This window comes from Ceratosolen solmsi, unplaced genomic scaffold, assembly GCF_000503995.2.
Source record: "Ceratosolen solmsi marchali unplaced genomic scaffold, CerSol_1.0 scaffold1, whole genome shotgun sequence".
NCBI lineage: Eukaryota > Metazoa > Arthropoda > Insecta > Hymenoptera > Agaonidae > Ceratosolen > Ceratosolen solmsi.
The window spans coordinates 13,331,176-13,351,935 of record NW_011948415.1 but is presented as its reverse complement, the minus strand read 5'-3'; the positions used below and the strand labels follow the sequence as shown (position 1 = coordinate 13,351,935).

Genomic DNA, 20,760 nt, shown 5'->3' with positions numbered 1-20,760 from the left:
TTTAATATATTAGATATATAATAGAGATATAATAAGATATTGAAAGTAAAATGTGTATTCAAAAATATATTTTTTATTTTCTCCGTTCATTTATGCCGGTGACTAAAATGTGCACTAGTAATTTTTTCTACAATTAGAAACGATTTCATATAAAGCTTGTTTCTACGGAAAAAGCAAATTTTTAGCCAGCAATGTATATATATATATATATATATATATATATATATATATATAAAGGCAATACATAAAATTATCTATCAGTAATATAATGAGTTCTAGGTAATATAAGAATTGTACATTTATGAGTCGTTATGTGAAAATATGATCGAGAGAGAGAGAGAGAGAGAGAGAGAGAGAGAGAAAGAGCGAGTTAAAATTATGCTTGGAATATTTGAGACTTTGTGTGTTTGAAGGTCGTGTGAATTTGGAAAGGAAGCTGGCCCCGCGCTACCATTATCCATGATTATGTAATGGCGCATAATAGTCGATGAAATATCTCAAGCTTCATCAATTAATAAGAGGTGCAAGGGAATTTTCACTAAAGCTTCAAAGCTACCGCTCCTACACAGATTCCGAATATATCTGCGGCTTTGAGCAGTGAGGGCAGAGAGTCTTTTTTCGCGTACTTAGCGCCCGTCAAAATGATAATATCGAGGGTTGACCGAGGCAACCTGGAATCTCGGTATACATGCACGCGGACGATATTCGTCATCGTAAATCGGCGGTAATCGTCATTGGATTCACGCACCCGCGCGACTCGCGGTTGACATGGGGGGGGGGGGGGGGGGGGGGGGGGGGGGGGGGGGTGGGGAAGGGGTGGGGGGGGGGGGGGGGGGGGGGGGGGGGGAGTTGAGCTGCGATCGCTGAGTCGCGCGCACATAAAAACAACGCTGGCTCCAGGTGATCCGTGAGTCGAACTCATTTCCTCGGCAGCTCTAACTTTGTACATCGACGTGTAAACACTCTCGCAGCAATCGGCAAGCTCGATAATATAATCGTTCCGTCAAACGACGCGTAGCATCGGCCGAGCTCCTTTATTCTCGATCGGCTCCCGGCCTTCCATTGATTTCCTCTCAGAATTAGGATTGCGAAGACGAGTAAACATGTCGCAGATTGTCCGAAGAGTCTCCATAGCGGCGAATATGATGGCATCGCCGGAGAAGCCCAGAAGTAAGCATTTGGTTTCCTCATAATAATGATGTATAGTTTATTGCTGTTTGGCGTGTGTGGAATTTACGTCCGCGTTGGTGAGGTTAAAAGAACTACATGTTTTTGAGAACGTGTTTTGTTAAGAACATTATAATGTCTCTGCGTCTTTAATGATTTATAGGTTACTTACTTTGTACTTCGTTTGATAATACGATTTCATTTTCGATTTATAAATTCGTTATATCGAAATATTATTACTATTATCGTCACCATCACCAACACTACTACTACTACTACTACTACTAATACCACTAATAATAATGCTATTATTATTATTATTATTACTACCACTACTACTACTACTACTACTACTACTACTGCTGCTACTACTACTACTACTACTGCTGCTACTACTACTACTACTACTGCTGCTACTACTACTACTACTACTGCTGCTACTACTACTACTACTACTGCTGCTACTACTACTACTACTACTGCTGCTACTACTACTACTACTACTGCTGCTACTACTACTACTACTACTGCTGCTACTACTACTACTACTACTGCTGCTACTACTACTACTACTACTGCTGCTACTACTACTACTACTACTGCTGCTACTACTACTACTATTACTACTACTGCTACTACTACTACTACTATTACTACTACTGCCACTACTACTACTACTATCACTAGATTGACTACTATCTCTACCATTATTAATATTGCTATTGTTATTGCTGTTGTAGCAATTAAATATGATGAAAACGACAAACATAATACAATGACAAAAATGACAGAAAGAATTTGTTAAATTACATCACATACATTTCATATTCCAAATTCCAACCGTTTGATGTTGTGCAAAGTAAAGTAACAAAAATTTAAAAAAAAAAAAAAAAAAAAAAAAAAAAAAAAAAAAAATCATAAACAGAAGAAATCGAATGAAATATCTACGATATTTTCTTTTGTGTAACAATTCGGTATAAAAATGTAATTTTTTTAACCTAAATATAAAATAATATCTCACTAAATTTTTCGATTAGCCAACGTTTTGAGAAAAAATTCAACCGCGAGAAATGCCGAAGCATTTCTGGAGAATTCTCAACAATTTTTTTACCGGACGAAAGTCGAACGTGATTTCAACTGAATTATGTCTTGCTTTGCTTGGCATTACAAAAATACCACTCGTATCACCAAGAGATTTGCCAGTCGTTAATATGACTTACTTAAATTAACGTGCGCAAGCATAAGGCGAGACGATTCCCGGGATCGGATTAAGGGAGGCGAACGAGTCCATCAGCGCAAACATTTTATTAAGTAAAAATGATAGTGGAAAAAATCCTCGCTTTCCAAGACTTGGCGAGATACATGTGGAAAGCAGTGAATGAACCAGAAAGAGGCTCGGCGCGCTCCATGTACATGTTCACGATAAGGAGAGCGTGTTTTTGTTTTCTCCATCGCACGGGCCCGAGTTGCATCGCGATCAGCCAGGGCCACAGCTGCTATATAAAATGCGCTATCATACGCCGCGTATGACGACGCACAGCTCGCGAGAAGGAGCGCGACTATATTTCCTGCGGTGCTCCGATGCAAGGTCGACAATGTAAGAACCTCGGGAAACGCACGAAGTCCGTAAGTCGGCAGCTGGAAATGGAAAAGCAACTTTTTTCATTCGTCGATACGCGAAATGAATATTCTTACGAATTGGGTCGAGCGAACGAAAGTTGAAGTTACCGAGCAATGACCGAAATGCTAATCCGTTAATCCGATACTAGCGCTTTCAACGATAGAATCATCCTTTCGAGCAACTTTTAAGAAAAGCCAAAAAAATTTGCGTTAGGGAATTGGCGAAGATTTTAGATAATTGAGCGAGGGATGGGACGGGGCTGAGGATGACAATGGGATGGGCGAGGGGAGGAGGAGAATTTGTTTTTCTAGTTGATAAAGAGGTGAGTAGTGATGTTTGCGCTTGATTGAAAACTTGTAGAATTTGTTCTCCGGTGGAATTGAATTTTTATTAAATTATAAATAACCAGTGAAAGCTTGATGCTCTGAATGTCTAATAAATGCGCCTTTGCTCCGTGTAAAAATTCTTATACAATTGTTTCACCAATACATCGCTATTTAATGATTAATAAAGATGCATTTGAATAAATTTGAATAAACTGCTACAAGGTGCAATGCGACTCAATTTTATGTATATTTTTATAATACGTAAAAGCAATATTATTTAATTGATATTGGTAGGATGGCTTTCATAATCATACGATAGTACAAAATATCTGATATGATAATAAAATAAAATTATTCTACGTAATTAAATATTAAAAGAAATAATTTACTCTAATTTCAATTAAAAACTTTCAGGTCCTTATTCGATCTGTTGCATTTGAATTGAGAATTTAAAAGACATAATACATTAATAATTCCTTCGTATGGATAAATCCGTAATTGCTGATTTGCTAAATGCATAGGGAATCGAATATTTCTCTAATAAATAAACATGAAATCCGCTGATCTTATTACGAGGGGTCATAAAATGCACGTCGTCACTAATTGTTTCATACACATGCCATAATATATGCACAGCTGCTGTAACGAAAGATTAATTAACGATCGTATATTTTATAACTTAAATAAATTATAATGAAAACTGTGATAAAAGTTTAAACGTGACTAAGTAAATATCGAATAAGCAATTGACGAATTAGATGATAATCATCGACTCATGCGATCGTCAGACAATGACATTTAAAATCTAATTTTAAAATTAAGGAATCTAACTATAATTTAATAAGATAATGTCGACATACTTATTATTAAGAACACCTATTATTATCTGCTGCTTTACGTAAACAGTTTATTATCTTTTTAGATCGTGTTTATATTATTTTCGAATTGCTTTGAAAAGAAAAACTCTGTAAATTGGTAAAAATTTACATACTCGCCCTAAATACTTGTCAGAAAATAAAAAACAAAGAAAAATCAAAGAAAGAAAAAAGTGTTTCAAAAGCTTAAGCGCACATAATCACATAACTATTATATTAATTATAATGTATGCTTATATTATAGATAAGATAATACATAAATTAACATTACAAAGTGATATTGATATTAACAAAAATTTTTTTATATTTACAATTATTTGAATAATGGAATAAATTCTTTATGTAATAATAACAATATTATAAATTTTGTCGTATTAACTTTAAATGTTATTAAATGTAAAACATATTTTTATTTTTAGTGGCATAATTTTAAAATACAAATTAAACGTGTCTGTTACAGAGGCGAACACCATTCACATTTCATAGTACATTCGGAGCGTAATATTTTCTATAAAACTAAATAAAAATTTGAAATGCCAATTTATCCAGAAATAAACAGTTTGCCTTTGATAGAAGAAAGTTTTATGTATAAATATTAAACTTTTAAGTATTAATATTATAAAGATTAAATACAATTGAGAAAGCTTACACATTATATATATATTTAGATTAATTAGATTATTAGGCAACAATCGATTGAATTTCTTTATATGATACTCTTTATATAAAAAATAAAAAAAAAAAAAAAAAAAAAAAAAAAAAATTATCTAAAATCTGGACATATATAAATAGTTATTATTATCCAACAGTCTATTGAAAAATGATTAAATTAATGTTTTATATGAAACAGAGAATAATTATTATAAATTCACATAATCAATTTATTTAAATGATATAATATATTATTAAATGATGATTTATACAATGTAAAAGTATATTTGCATGACTAATAAGCTATTTAATAAAATACCTAGAAAAGAAACTAAGTTGTAAATCTTAATGTTATTATATGAATAATATTGGCGTTTTCTAATGTATTGAGTCTATTTTTTCATTAGTGGCCTAATTATATCGTTAAAACAATTATTTATATTTAATTTACAAACTCTTGACCTTACATACAAGCTTATCCTGTAGTCAGTCATTTCCCGAATTATGAAATAACAAAAACAAATTTCTAATCTTATAGGTTTAATTTTCTTTTTTTTTTTATCTCTTTTCTTTATTTTTTTTTTCTTTATTTTTTGCTTTTGTTTTAGACAACATAAATTCTATAGATAGCAACAAAAGATGATAAAAAAAAAAAAAAAAAAAAAAAAAAAAAAAAAAATAACCAGCACAGCTCGTGCGTGTAAATTCAAGTGCACTGCATAAATTCAAGCACTCAAAAATTAGCAACTAAGTAATTTCAAAATCTTTTATGAGAAGATTGTAAGCTAAGAACGTTAATCATCATAAAATGATGAATCATGAGATCAATTAAAACGGAGAAAGAAACGGTGCAATTGGCGTTAATAAGAGAGTCTGTCGGTGGATCCTACAGGCCACCCCACACGGACATACCCGCAATAGATGTCTGGTCGTCGTATTTACGCTTTGTATGTCATGGGCCGAAAGAAACATTACCGAACGTAAATACTCTGTTTGGTACAATTTAATTATTGAAATAATATCGGTAGCTTCTCACCCACGGCATTCCACGCGCCGATCGCGCACTTCACCTCGAATGTAATACACGCGTGCGTGCGTGCATGGCTTGCGTTATTCATGAGCTTGACCCATTGGGCATGCGTACGTTTCATTCGTCGAAAATGTATTCCACGCTTTACGAGGTCACCAATCAATGGCGTTCGCTCAACGCACATGATCAAAATGCGCGAAGAAGGCGAATCGATTATGTATAGAGCGTGCGAGTCAAATCAAATGGTCAATTATCAAATAATACGCTTTTATCTAACGCGCGTAATGACATTTCATTAGTGTAACGATTATTCTCCCAAGTTCTCGAGTACCGGAGAGTTAACGCACTTTGCAAATTGTTTTTTTTTTTTTTTTTTTTTCAAATCAATCTAAGAGAACACGAAGCACGCAAAAATTCACCTGTCTAGCGTATCTCAACGATCCTTACAATAATATGACGTTCTTTATAGAATGTCGTAGCTTTATAGAACAATGCAAGAGAAAAGAAAAATAAAATGGAAAATTTCACGGCGCCGTTGTTGCCGTATCGTATCGACGCATTGAACAATTAAGGAACGGAACGAATTGCAGGTCGTTAAAATAGAATATCCTCTGTATCGCGAGGCGCATATATAAAAGAAAAAAAAAAAAAAAAAAAAAAAAAAAAAAAAAAAAAAGTCACGAAAGTGGATCGTTCAATCGCAATCGCAAACGATTTCCGAGTAAGAAAACAACGGGGGACGGACAAATACGTAAATTCCAGGAAGACGTGCGTGCGTTCCCCGGTGCATAAGAGTAGCTGATTTCGCAGAAAAAAAACTGGGTAAAATGGAACGTCCGCGCGCGCCCCTCCATTTCGCAATGCATTGTCGTAACGTCCCTCCCTACCTCACCCCATACCGGTTAACAAAGGAGAGCAAGAGAAAGAGATCTCCCCACACCGGTGAACAAAGGAGAGAGAGAGAGAGAGAGAGAGAGAGAGAGAGAGAGAGAGAGAGAGAAAGAGAGAGAGTGCGTGTGTGCGTGTGTATGTGTTCGCGGTGAGAATACTAGTGTCCGTCTAGGACTGACAAGAGGCAGGAAGTAACGATGCAACGTGTCTGCTTGCAGCTACCTTTGGGGCGCGACACGTCCAGGCGATCCTGATGACCGGCGGCTTCCTTTGCTGCTACGCCATGAGGGTGTGCATGTCCGTGGCGGTGGTCGCCATGGTGGACTCCAATAAATCTCTGGTAAAATGCACACCAACGCATCATCGGGGATTGCCGAGCTCGTTTCTGTTCATATCAAAGCGGCGAATTCTCTTGACTATTTTTTTCATTTTAATCCTTTCCTCGGCTCTCTTGATCAGCTATTTTTATCAAGTATCGACAGTTTAAAGAACGAGCGCGAGTGTATGGCGTAGGCGCGAATATAAACGCGCGGAAAATGTGTCGAAAATATTTTGGAAAATGCTTGCATCGATAAGGTCCAATCGACTGGTAAACGTTAGATGTTGACTTAAGGCGGCTGACTTAGGAGAGGGGAGCGAGGGGAGGAAGCATCGAGAGGTTCCGTGTTAAACGATACTCATAATGTCAATTAACTATAAATAATGCTGATTAGGCCATAACATCGAACATAACATTATACGGTTATATTGGAGTTTTGAGTTTTAGCGAAAATAAACGTTGGCCTTGGGGAAAACCTATCGATTAAAATGTCAGTTCGTTTATCTTGCCAAAAGACGGTAGCCGTAGACTATCTCCTCTTAAAAAAATATCTGTGCTGTAATTTACAACTATTTCAATTTGATTACGCACGAAAGCTTTGCATTCGCGGATAAACGAACATCTTATAATCTGTTGTGTTTTATATCGGTTATTCTTTAATCCGGTGATAAAAATCTTGTTTTTTTTTTGTTTTTTTTTCGGGACTGTACACTGAGACGTGATTATAAAAGTTAATTGTTTAGAGTAAGATATAATAAAAAGAAAAATAAGGAAAAATTCTTTTGTCCGAAGAAAATCTCATATCTCATATCTCATTGTATCTCGTTATTGGAATTTAATTTTGAAATAATGGATGTAAAGAACTTTTGTAAATTTGTTAAATTAATCGATGGAAGGTAAAACAAAAACAAAAACAAAAAACAAAAAACAAAAAAAAAAAAACAAAAAAAAAAAAGAAAAACAAAAAGAAAAACAATAAGAAAGAAAAAAAACAAAGTAATAATAATAAAAATAAGAAAAAATTTCCATTTGTTTCAAGCAAGTATTTTTGACAGTACGGTAAACTACTATTGCTCACTTCGCTCCTCGTCGTGTGCTTCACAATTTCAGAAATACAAATTATCCACACAAATTAAGGCACACAGTTGTATTTCCAGTCTCGGGGCTCATATCTTCGATTTCAATCGCGATTAATTCTCAAACTAAGATCGTAGCTTGCGGTGATTATTGTACGTCGCAAGCACGTCAAGCAGCATATGAATAAACGAATGACGCGTTGGAGAAAGAGAGGCGATCAGCCGCGAGACTGGAAGCAGCTTTGCTCCTATCGATTCCCCCCAATACTATTAACAATTCATGTACGCAGCGCTTCGACTGGAACGAGCAAACGCAGAATTTGGTGCTAAGCTCGTTCTTCTGGGGCTACGTGGTGACGCAGGTGCCAGGTGGCATGATGACCCAGCGCTGGGGCGCCCAACGACTCCTCGGCATCTCCGTCGGCCTCTGCGCCCTGGCCACCCTCCTCATTCCTCTCGCCGCGGCGTACGGCGATTACGTCCTCGTCTGTACCTGCCGCGTCTTCTGCGGACTCTGCCAGGGTGTCGTGCCGCCCGTCCTTCATACGCTGCTGGCCAAGTGGGTGCCACACCTGGAGAGAGGCAGATTCAGTGAATATACTTTACTTATCTGGTTACTTTAATAGTCGCGTCATACGTTATTCGATGTTGGGAAGTGGCAATTTCGTGGGCCGCGATCCAACCGACTTCCGCCTGCAACCGGATGAGACGCGGCGTTCGATCAAAATTCCGAACATTATGATCACCGGGAGCGTAGACAGACAGAAGCACTTGCCGTTGCGCTGTTTCTTTCTTTCTTTCTTCATCGCTAATTCGACTTTACGTTATATTAATTTTTTCATTTTGATGATCTAATGTTATGTGATATGGTGCCACTGAATTCCAATGTTGAATATAATGTAGATTGCATGTAGGATGTTGCCGAGAATAAAAGCTTTTCAATGCAAATGTCTTATTTCTTGCTTGAAAAGTTTTTGAGGTTTTTAAATGAGGATTGCAAATCACAAGTCAGCGTTTCATTTGTCAGATAAATCATCTCAATACGTTAAATTTAAACAATTATTCCTCTCAACGCACACATAAACATTAGCCACAGTTTTTTGCGCAGTTCTATTGCATACTTTGGCAAGGCATTGTTCAGATTTACGTTTCCTTAACTGACTTAAATTTTAATTTCTTATTCATAAAATTCAGATAAAAGTCTACTTTTCATACTCACGAGGAGCCTTGCCAATGCATAATGCAGCTAACAAATTTAAATAAGATGATCAAAATTTTTTAAACGCCCATGACTTAACATTTAATGACATATAATGTATTATTGATATTATTAATGAATACGTTTGTAAAGAACGGCTCTTTGTTAAAGAAAATGTCAAAAATACAATAGGAATAACAAGCTGGTTATTTTTCATGATTTTGCCCGTGAAACTTCAAGTTTTCGTAAATGTTAACGTTAAAATTGCCATTAATCATATATTATTTGTTCCTTTAATTGGCAATGCTTATTACTATACTTATGAAATTGAATTTTACAATACATTGGAAGAGTTATGACTTACACAAAGTGTTTGACTCTAAATAATATTATAGCATTATTATTACAAGAATTTACATCGATAAAGCTTAGCGATAAAATAAAAGATAAGTGAATAAAAAAAAAAAAAAAAAAAAAAAAAAAAAAAAAAAAAAAAAAAAAAAAATATGATAAAATACTAATCTCAAATGTGATTATTAATTTCCAAAAACATTTTTCACAAATGAGTTTGAATTAAATTTAATATAAATTTATTAGTATGTTTTTTTATTGCTTTAATATATATTGAAATTCTTTGGAAACTTAAGCACAGTTAATGTAAAAATATATTTTTTCTTCTAATCTGTGCTTTAATCTGTGATTAGAAAAATCTAAAAAAAAAAAACTTGATTGATCCTTACTTATAATTAGAAAGAATGAATTTGTAATTTACAAACTTGGAACTCAACTAGTTTTCCAATTAATTTAAGAGACAAAAATTTTAGTAATTCAATAGTCTCTAATGATGAATATAAACTTTGAGTTTAAGATACATTGAGATATAATGTAATATTCAATTTATTATTTGCAATTAATAGGAAAGAAATGTTGTTGCTGTTAATGTTGTAACAATTAAATTAAATATAATTAAAGATATTTCCATTAAATATCGAAATTCGAAGAACGTAATAGCTATCGAATATTATTTTAATGATAAATATTGAAATATAATGATTATCAAAGCCGAGTAATTAAATGAAAAATTTCATGACATTGACAACTGTATACGTTAATTGTATAAGTTTAATACAATTGTCCATATATATATATATAATTGACATAAAAAACAACGATTATGTAATAATACGATATTTCACAAATACATGAGCTTTTGTAATATTGCATCAGTACTCTCGCTACATGGATATAATTGATTAGCTTTCGAGACTTTTATTTTTGATTTTATAAAATATGAAATATATTTGGCCAGCGACGCATGATTAATGTGTATAATAGAATTTTGTATTCCAGTCGTTAACTGACACTTAACTATATCTACTTGCTTATTCATTCAATGCAAATATCACTAATTGACTTATCAATTTTTAATGTACGTTATATTTCATACACGATTTATAAATATTGCTGGGCACTTGGATCAAAAGCTTAAATTAAGGGTTTGATAATTGGTGGTTTCGTTAAAACGCTAAGCACCCTAATGCAATATCTCATACAACTTCCTTCCACTCGTGCGAATATAAGCTGCGATAGAGCTAGTTACCTAGGCCGACATTAGTAGCCGTAAATTAAAATTTTATACAAAACAATTAAAGGCAATGTAAATAAAAAGATGATTATCGTTTTTTTTTCATTAAACCGTTGCATTTCCCTGAGAAAGAAGAGCAGATAAGGTTCAGTAAAGATGCGAGCGTTGCCTCCTAAGCATGAATAGTCATGCAACCGGAGATAAAAAAAAGTCAAGTTCTTTTGGCGGCAAGGAAAAATTGTTCACGTCCACAGCGTCCTTCGTCTACTCGGGAGGCTGGATCGGTAACGTCATTGCCCTGCAAAGTTCGGGTATTCTCGCCGGATCTGCTATTGGCTGGCCGAGCTGCTTCTACTTCTGGGGCGTCGTCTCCCTAGTTTGGTCGATCGCTTGGTACTTCCTCGGCAAAGAGTCGCCTGCCGAGCATCCGGGCATCGCCTCCGATGAAAAGATATTCATCGAGAGCAGCCTCGGCATCGTCGAGACTACCGAGGTAACTGTCCCCCTCCAAATTCCTTACCTCTGCCCTCGTCTTCCAACTGCCAACTCAATCATTCCTCCTCATTCAACAAAACTCGATTTATTAACGGCAATAATTGTCGAGCGTTCATAAAGTCGATTGGAGATACTCGGACAAGCAGCAGGTGGTCATAGCATGGTTAAGATCATTAATATAAGCTGGCCCAGAGGTGCTCCTGGTTGTCGATTCTTAAAATTTGAAATTTCAGTAGTTTGTCTCCTCGCGCGAGTTAACATTATAAGGTATTAATTTAATCAAACGTGAAAGCCAAATTGCTTATTCTTATTTTCAGCGAGTCTTTGATTACTCATGGAACGGGCAATATGTCGTTTGTCATTTTTCCTCCCAAGCAAACAAATTCACATGCGATAAATGAAGTATGACTTCGAATAAGCTATAAATTTATTCATGTATCATGAGAAAAGCATGCGAGTAATTACGCATTTGTATGTGTAATAAAAATTAATCTTTATTATGATACGTATTAAATTACATAAAGTAAAGATATAAAAATTGGTTTAATGTAACCAATGCGAATGCTAGTATATTTTCTCATTACAAATGACGACGAAATGATTATGCTCAATGGAATAAGTTTGTAGGAATAAAACGAAATATTTAGCAATTACAACTACGGTGTGAGATTAACATAAGTTGAACATGAAAAGAGATTATTTTCATTATTTTTTTTTTTTTCTTTTTTCTTTCTTTTCATCTCTTATACATTAAATATATGGTATTATAAATCCATACTCATCGATAATATATGGAATTACTTATCCATGATATCCATTATTGTTTTGTAGACGATTTCAACGCCATGGAAATCCATATTGACATCAGTACCAGTTTGGGCTCTTTTAATTGCTCAATGCACACAAGCTTGGGGTTTCTGGATGCTACTCTCAAAAATACCTTCCTACATGCACAAAGTTTTAAATTATGATATACAACGTGTAAGTGTAAAGGCTAAATATCTCAAATACTTACTAACTGATAAAATTTATAAGATATTACATATGTCTCATAATTAATAGTTTTTTTTTTTTTTTTTTTTTTTCAAATACTCACTTTATTCTTAACGTGCGTAGTTAATTATTAAATCTATCCAGTGGCTATTATTCTTATTTTTATAACAGTTGTCTATAGAAAATGTCCAATTCGTGAATAAGACGATACAAATGTATATACATCACTATTGATTTAACTTAAGAATGAAATTCGTTGATATTATGGCTTTTTCATCCCTCTCTTTGCTATCGCTGAGTTTACAATTTCCAAGAATTTCTTCTCGAAGAACAGTCCGTTTCTCCTCTTGCTATAAAACATCAATAACATGTCTACGTTCTTCTTCGTTTGTAGCTTCTCAAAATATGCTTGATTAAACGAGAGCACGAATGTTTAACGAAATTATCAATATAAACGTTAACTTGGTATCTTTATTTTTATCCACGATTTACATTGCTTACGAAACATTAACAGCTTTAAAGAAAACATGGGTTTTTGACTGAAATTTTTTAATAAAAAAATTTGACAATTATTATTGCAATAAGTCGAATTTAATTGAAAGATTCATCATTTATTAACCTCCATCGGTTACTACAAATTTTTATTTATAAATGCTCACTTACCCGTAATATTGGATGCTGATTTTCAATCTTGGCTTATCAATTTACAATTCGCTAAATTAAAGCCGAATTAATGAAATAAATCATCAAGTAATAGCTTCGCGCAATCAAAATCAACGAGTGTTCAACTTAATTAAGAAGGAGTTTTTTTTATTAATAATTTTAACATGTATTGACAATATAAACATATAATATTTGCACAAATAATACTATTTTTATTTATAAATAGTCTTTACATTTATTTCGTATACTGTGTGAACTTTCCTAATGCTGTATATAAATATAAAAAAAAAAAAAAAAAAAAAAAAAAAAAATGATATTCGATATTGTAAAATAATGGGTCGAGCATCGCGTTTATTTTAAATCCGCGTTTAGAATTATTTGATAAAGATAGCTTTTCAAATAAATAGTAAATTACGTACGAGCAAAAGTATTTGGTCTGTTATTTTAATACGGTAATGTAATTAAAATAAATTTGCTATTGTTAATAAATAGTAAGATTATTTCCAGTACTTTTTTGTCTCTTCAATGTATAGTTAAATAAAGATTCTTTTTTAAATGTTAAAATGTCGACTTGCTCATGCAGATAATTTGCAATTAAATTCATTAATAAAATTTGTTCTATGAACCAAGATAAGAATATCTCAAGATCAAAATTTTGATATCGAAATGAGAGAGTGCAATGAAAATTCTAGAAATTATTAACTAATTTAGCAATAGCATTACATCGACTCAGTATTTAATACTTGTAATATCGTTTCGATTAGTTAAGATTTGAAATTGATTATTAATATCAATAATTAAATATATAAAATTAGGCATCCGTTTGGAATTTTTTTTTTTTTTTTTTTTTTACACACACACTCATTCATTATTTACTTTAATAATATTGCATTTTTAGTAATAACAGTTATGAAAAAAATTGAATAGTTTACGTCTTACGCATTTTTTTATAACGCAGAGATATAATGTGTAAATGCGAGTGTGAGCGTGAGTGCGAATGATTATATTTACATATAATACATAAAGAAATTTAATCATTGTAAAAGAATGACGCATAGTGAATTTCATTCGAAATTTATTATTATTAGTTCTTCCCGATATCTAGTATAATTTGTTATATAAATAATTACCAAGTAATTTAATTCATATTGAAATTGTTTCTAAGTACCCTAAAGATTTTTTTTTTTTTTTTTAAGGAATCGAACAAATTACTTTACAATATTAAACTTTTTTCGTTTATAACATTCGTACGTGGTTTGTTTAAGGTCGTTATCGATAATTCGGAAATAACATCACAGTCCACATTAGTGCACGTATAATGTTGAATGTAATTTGTTGATAAATAGGTTGTGCTGTAGTGAGAAGAGTTACAGTATATTACATTCCTAAAATAATTTATATAATATGTGGTATGTTCTTCCCAAGTACGCGTAATCGCGTAAAAGCAAAGAATTTAAAGAATTCGTGGTTCATATAACCACTGATAATAGTTTCAATACTATAAAACGAATATCAGCCGAGATTTCAATGATTAATATCTTGTAAATTTAATTAAAAATTCGATAATGTTGCACGTTATTTTTAATGAAAATGTATAAAATTATATAAAAGCAATTATATGTTTGCACAATAACTACTTTTAATCTAATAATAAAAAAATAGTTTAGGTATGAACAATTTATGAATCCCTTTTCATACAAATATATAAAAAACTGGCACGCTTAGATTTATCAAATAAATATCGAATGCAACATTAAATTGGCTATAAAAGTCTTATTGAATGTTGAATAGTAATAATAATGTATATTATTATATTGAAATACTTAACAAAAAAAGATTAATTTTCTTTTTTAAATTGCAGTTGTATTGTTCTTGAATTTTGTATTGAAATATTTTTTACTTAATAAGTATGTAATGTTTACACCGAAATGATTGAAAAATCAAAATAACCATCGATTCAAGAGTCTTGTGTGATATAAATAATTCTATTCGAATTCCAAGGACCACTTTGTCTCACTGCTGGTGAAGGCTCAATTTGCAAAATGTGATGTGAATGATTGAACAGATGTCGTATAGAATCTTTGAAATATAATATAATCGTTAAAAGTCGTTGCTTGAACTTATAGTCTGCAAAGCAATAATACATACGTATTCTCGAATTTTTATTCTCATGGGTGATTCACTCTTTTAAATTTTCAAATTAGTAATATGAAAAAATCATTACCCACACCTGCCCATCACAATTCTTAAATTTAATTTACTTTTGAATATATTGGATTTTCCTTATCGCTCTTTTAAATTTTCAAATTAGTAATATGAAAAAATCATTACCCCACGATATTTATGGGATTGAATAAGAATGCATTGCCCAATGAATTATATCCTACTTGTCATTGCTAGCCCGCGTGCCTTGACTAAGTCGGCAAACGAAGTAAAATGAAACGACCTTGTTCACAACTTTTCCTAGTGAACTAATTTCTAAAGCATTTTAAATTCTTATGGCAGCTAATACTCTACTAACACACTAATTGTTCTGGATATTGGCACAGAATGGATTAATGTCATCGCTCCCATACCTTTCCGCCTGGCTCTTAAGCTTCCCTATGAGCTTCGGCTCGGATTGGGCAATTCACAGTAACAAGGTGAGTATGAGGACCTCCAGGATGATATGTAATACCGTCGGCGAGATCCTCCCGGCGCTCGCTCTCATCGGCCTCGGCTTCGTTAATAATCAACAGCAGCTTCTAGCCGTAAGTATTCTCGTGATAGCTGTGTCCGGTAATATCGCCGTTTATTGTGGCCATCACGCTAATCACATGGATCTCAGTCCGAATTTCGCGGGCCCTCTCATGGGCTTCACCAACGCAGCCGCAAACGTCTGCAGTATTTTTGCACCTCTCGTCCAAGGATTTATCGTTAAGGATCCGGTAAGATCGTGTTTTACTTGTCTAATATTATTCACCATCGATAACTAATATTTCGTTGGTTGTGGAGATCAGAGGGGGATCGGGATCGCGTCAGGTTAGCCTTTGATAAGTCGCACGTATACGACAGAGCAACATAATGATTAAAGTATATAATTACTTTGTTCGATCGTGTATTCCGATGCGTATGTGCAAACAATGTAAAAAAATATGTTTTATTTATACTTGTGTAAAAGACTTTGAAAAAATCATTATAGTAATTGTGTTTCTTATTAAGTTACATTGCCAGAATTTTTCGTTAAATTGTAGTCATATTATCCTTTAGTATCAATAATATCCTTTGAATATTTTAATTTATAATTCGTTGAAAAATATCATGATTAATTATTATGTATTACATTAATCGTAACGTAACGTATTACTTAAACGTTAATCGAAGCAATAAATCACATTAAAGTAAAATAAAAACAATTGCTTAAATTTCTCTTGCTCTTTGATTCATTATAAAAGAACGTTAGAAACAATAAGTGGCAATAGAAAACATAAAAATAATTTTTCATTTAATTAATGTTAATTAATTAAAAGTGTACTTCTCCAAAAAGAAATATGATTTGAAAATATTTTTACAGACAAACGTATCGCAATGGAGGACTATCTTCCTTTTAACATCAGGCATGTATATAATTGGAGCTCTTGCTTTTCTACTTTTCGGTTCTGTTAAAGTTCAAAACTGGAACAATCCAACGAGTAAAACGAATGGCAAATTGTATAATTTGCCCGAAGTATCAGCAATATCCGTGTTAAATAAAACTATAAACAGTGATGAAAAAATAGAGCGATGAGTGAGCGTAATAATTAGTACCATACAACAATAATTACACATCATCGTGTAATCATTCATATCATTATTCCATCTGTCTTCAAATCGTCAATCTATGCGCTGTTCATAGATTACTACGAATGAAGTAATGTCAGTGTTCAAGAGACAATTTTAGAATTCATGTGATACAAGAACTTTATAAATTACAGATAATCTTCTTAATGTCTTAAAAATTTTAAGACCCAACTTAATAAATAATCTATTATCTTTTATTGAATGCTTCAATATAAGGATTTTATAAATTATATAATTTATATAGTTACTTTATATCTACTATTATCTACTATTTGAAAGATTAAAAGAGCAATTTCCTATCGCTTAGTGTTTCACTTTTCAAAGCGTACTGAAATTCGTTTTTGTACATGGAAGGTTATCGAGAATGGTAAAACTAAGTTAACTTACACAGCATTAAGAAACTATGTACAGTTTTTATTTAAAACTATTTACACCTTTATTATTAATTAATTAAGCATAATATATTATTTATTGTAGTCGATTTGACGTATCACATCTATAAATTATTCTATGTACAAAGTTCGCTAACTTAAGAATTTCATGTATATAATATAAATGCAAACCATCTGTTAACAAATTTGTTACAAAATTTGTGTTTTAATTAGTCATCCTTCGATTGTTTGTCCTTTGATATTTTATACGATTTATAAATTATCCATAGAACATATGCAGCGCATAAACTAGTCACGAATAGAGTAATACAAGTCACTTGAAATTTCTGCGATGTATTACCCACCGGTATTTGCCAAATAAAATTATTATCACCTTCCTAAAAAATTGTTTATTTTTAAATACCATATAAATTCAGTAGTCATAAACATTAAATCAAACTTGTGAATTACAGTGCACAATTTGTCAAGTAATACATTAGAATTTTCCAACCACAAAATAAACGACAAACAAGCATCAATAATAATTTAATCACACATTATTAAATTTAGCATCTATAATTATAAATTAAATTATCAAATATTTTGCAGAAGATTTTTCTTCTTCAATTCTTTAATGAAATAAATATTATTTACCCATCTATAATAAATGTCTCTCCATTTTTTTACATATTCGCTACATGGCCAGCAGATCACAGTCGTCGAAACTCTATGTTCTTTCAATCTATCTGGACACCCTATTAGTAATTTTGGTTGAGGAAGCGTTATATTAATAAATTCACCGCTCCGGCTAGCTAAATGATAACGCTGATGAACAGGAATTATTAATGTTTTCTTTGAGCTAGTTAGCCGAGAGCATATGGTAATATTTTGATTTCTTGCATTTTCAGCAAAAACTTCAACATCTACCTCTCCATCGGAACAAGATGAACTCTGTAAAATAAATCATTATCATTAAAATTGATTGACTTACCAAATTCTTTTGTTTAAACTGTATGTCATATAGTCGCAAGAGAACAAAGTATTATAGATATAAATATACTTTGTAAAGTCGTCTGCGATCTGCCAGTTCATCAACATTTACATAAAGCGATAATGGTAATTGTAAATATACAGCTACATGGCAGCTTTTGTTTTGAAAATTTCCTGTATTCACATGATAATTTAATAGCCTATAAAGATTACAAATCATTAATATTTATTTTCTATAAATTATAATAATATCACAGATTATTGAATTATTATTTAATAAACATTTTCAAACATAAGCAACCCGATACTTTCTATAAAATATCAATATACTAATATGTTTATGCGTACATATGTCATTAAAATAAAGCTTTTACATTTAATTAATGTATTTATATAATCTATATTTAATAAATGATATTATATCATATAGTCTGAAATTGAAATTGATAAATTAGTAAGAATCTAACCTATGAAATCCATCACCTTTGATTTCAGACTTAACACTAGCCCTTATAGCAATTATCATTGGTATAAGATTGAAGGAAAAGCATAAGTAAAATATAATTTTCATAAATACGCGCGAATTAATTTTATTGATACTCATAATTAAACGATTAAATTAATTTGAATTTATATTCCAAGTCTCATTTTTGTTTACTACTCAACACTTTGCAATCAACAAATACAAGAATATCGATTCCCGTATATAATATATACGAGTAATATAGCGACGTAATTTACTTGCCTTCTGAGTAAAAAATACAAGACTTTGTAAAATATTACACTTACACATGTACATTAGAACGTTCATATTAATAATAAAATCTATTTAATTTCATATTTTTAATTTCAATTAATTTTTTTATTATATAAAATACATGAAAAGTACTTTTAGTTTACACTTGTATCGGCTAGGATGAGAACTATTCTTTTGTGTAAATGTTTGGCCAATTAGTCTTTAAAGTATATAATGATTACTAATGAGTACAAATATTAATATAAAAAATAATTTGTGATCTCTATAGAAAATTGTAATATTCATTTGATAAGATTAATTGCAGTAAATGCAGACGATTTCAGTATTAATGTAAAGACAAATTTGAGTTTCTTTAGTCAAGGGATTTATATATTTGAGGGCATAAAATTTTAAGTGTTTAAGTCACTTTTGGACTACCGTAAATCTACCATAAACGCAAGTATACTTCATTTTTCATTCAAATCTGCTCGTATGTTAAACATATTTTTGTATTTACAGCAATAGTCATTGTAGAGATGCTATTAATAAGATATTATTTAGGAGAGAAATAATGTGTTTTCTACTAAACGATTGCATGTTTTCAAAAAGTTAGAGGGCAAAGAGATCAGATTCGAAATTATTCAAGCTTAATTAGGAGCTTAAATAAACCAATAGTTAATATACCGTTGGAACTTTTATTATAATACATATCGACAGATAGAAAATGAAGTAAAATTGTATTTCAATTAAGAAAAAAGTCAGGGAACTTACATTTAATTAATTACATTTATTGAAAATTAAGTTTTTTACATGTGTAAAATTTGTTTGTTAGTTAGTTAGTTTGTTTGTTTGTTTGTTTGTTTTTTTAAAGAATATAATAATGCCAAAATTGTATGTAAATCTTGCTCATATAATTATAATAATATTCTTCCAAGACAGTCTGTAAATATTGTAAAATATTTCATTTTAATTTGAATAATTCGAGTTTTTAATGAAGTTGAATAGAATTACTATTCATTCGTAATGTAAAGTTGTGAATCGACAGAAGAATTATTATTTCATTTTTATATAATATAGTGACTGAGGTTTAAGCAAATAGGAATATTTACAAATGTCATCGTTCTTCCATTTTCAGAATAAATAATTTTTTATTTAAAATTTTTAAACAGCCACATTAGGACCTACTTTTTATTCAACAAGATTACTCGAAAAATTATTATTTAATTGTAAATTTTGAACGTCATAAGAAGGAATAAAATCATTAATATATTGGTCATTAATATATTTGTCACACATAAAAGTATATTGATATTTAAATTCAATGACCTTTTGCAATATACAAGTTAAATATGATATATTAAAAGTGATATAAATCACTAGATTCTTAAAATTATTTTTAATGGTAAATTATGGGTATCTATTATTATATTCAATTTTAACATTTGTAAATAGCTTCTCAAATAATCTACGGTCCAGACTATGGCCACAGGCATTCTATTTTTAATTTCGTTTGGGTTCATCAAGATATCTACTTACGTAATAAATCGGATACTTTTCTCTATTTATTTCTTAAGTTTGCACCTCGATGGTCGCGTACTATTTGTTTGTTTGTTTTTTTTTTAAATTTTTTTTTACGTTTTTTTTTTGTTTTGTTTTTTAAATGCTAACAACTTAAGATAAAACAAATGGTTTCGCTGCTATTTTTTTTTTTTTTTTTTGGGAAGAAATTTTTTCTAAATTTTTTGTCACAATAACGGCCCAAATTGTTCTTTTGTACATTAAACATGATGAGCTGAGCAAATATTTTAGAACTTGTTTTTTCATCAATTTGAATATTCGGTTACCTCGTTATAATATAGTTACTTCTGTATCCGAATTCGTAGTTTGCATTCTTAAAAGTTCAAAAAGATTCTGGTATCACTATTCCGTAAATTGCTCAAATAATTGCATAATT

General features: G+C 31.5%; 2 protein-coding genes across 2 annotated transcripts; one reads left to right on the top strand and one right to left on the bottom strand.

The window, feature by feature from the left end:
- Positions 1 to 867: 867 nt before the first annotated feature.
- Positions 868 to 16,870, top strand: LOC105368917 (putative inorganic phosphate cotransporter). The gene is made up of 7 exons (XM_011508100.1): positions 868 to 1,170; positions 6,780 to 6,901; positions 8,247 to 8,547; positions 10,994 to 11,232; positions 12,066 to 12,215; positions 15,440 to 15,817; positions 16,444 to 16,870. Exons 1-7 carry the CDS (start codon positions 1,104 to 1,106, stop codon positions 16,654 to 16,656), a joined length of 1,470 nt encoding a protein of 489 aa, XP_011506402.1. The 5' UTR covers positions 868 to 1,103; the 3' UTR covers positions 16,657 to 16,870.
- Positions 16,871 to 16,931: 61 nt separating this feature from the next.
- Positions 16,932 to 18,747, bottom strand: LOC105368916 (Phosphatidylinositol glycan anchor biosynthesis class X). The gene is made up of 4 exons (XM_011508099.1): positions 18,538 to 18,747; positions 18,141 to 18,270; positions 17,735 to 18,031; positions 16,932 to 17,478 (listed from the first exon to the last, which is right to left on the bottom strand). Exons 1-4 carry the CDS (start codon positions 18,672 to 18,674, stop codon positions 17,311 to 17,313), a joined length of 732 nt encoding a protein of 243 aa, XP_011506401.1. The 5' UTR covers positions 18,675 to 18,747; the 3' UTR covers positions 16,932 to 17,310.
- Positions 18,748 to 20,760: the final 2,013 nt, after the last annotated feature.

Excerpts from the sequence above, each read along its gene's own strand:
- LOC105368917 (XM_011508100.1), top strand. The coding sequence starts at position 1,104 with ATGTCGCAGATTGTCCGAAGAGTCTCCATAGCGGCGAATATGATGGCA. Across the intron at positions 8,548-10,993 it reads CCTGGAGAGAGGCAGATTCA|CGTCCTTCGTCTACTCGGGA; the intron begins GTGAATATACTT and ends TCACGTCCACAG. Across the intron at positions 15,818-16,443 it reads GATTTATCGTTAAGGATCCG|ACAAACGTATCGCAATGGAG; the intron begins GTAAGATCGTGT and ends ATATTTTTACAG.
- LOC105368916 (XM_011508099.1), bottom strand. The coding sequence starts at position 18,674 with ATGAGTATCAATAAAATTAATTCGCGCGTATTTATGAAAATTATATTT. Across the intron at positions 18,271-18,537 it reads AAAGGTGATGGATTTCATAG|GCTATTAAATTATCATGTGA; the intron begins GTTAGATTCTTA and ends TAATCTTTATAG. Across the intron at positions 18,032-18,140 it reads ATCGCAGACGACTTTACAAA|AGTTCATCTTGTTCCGATGG; the intron begins GTATATTTATAT and ends TTTATTTTACAG.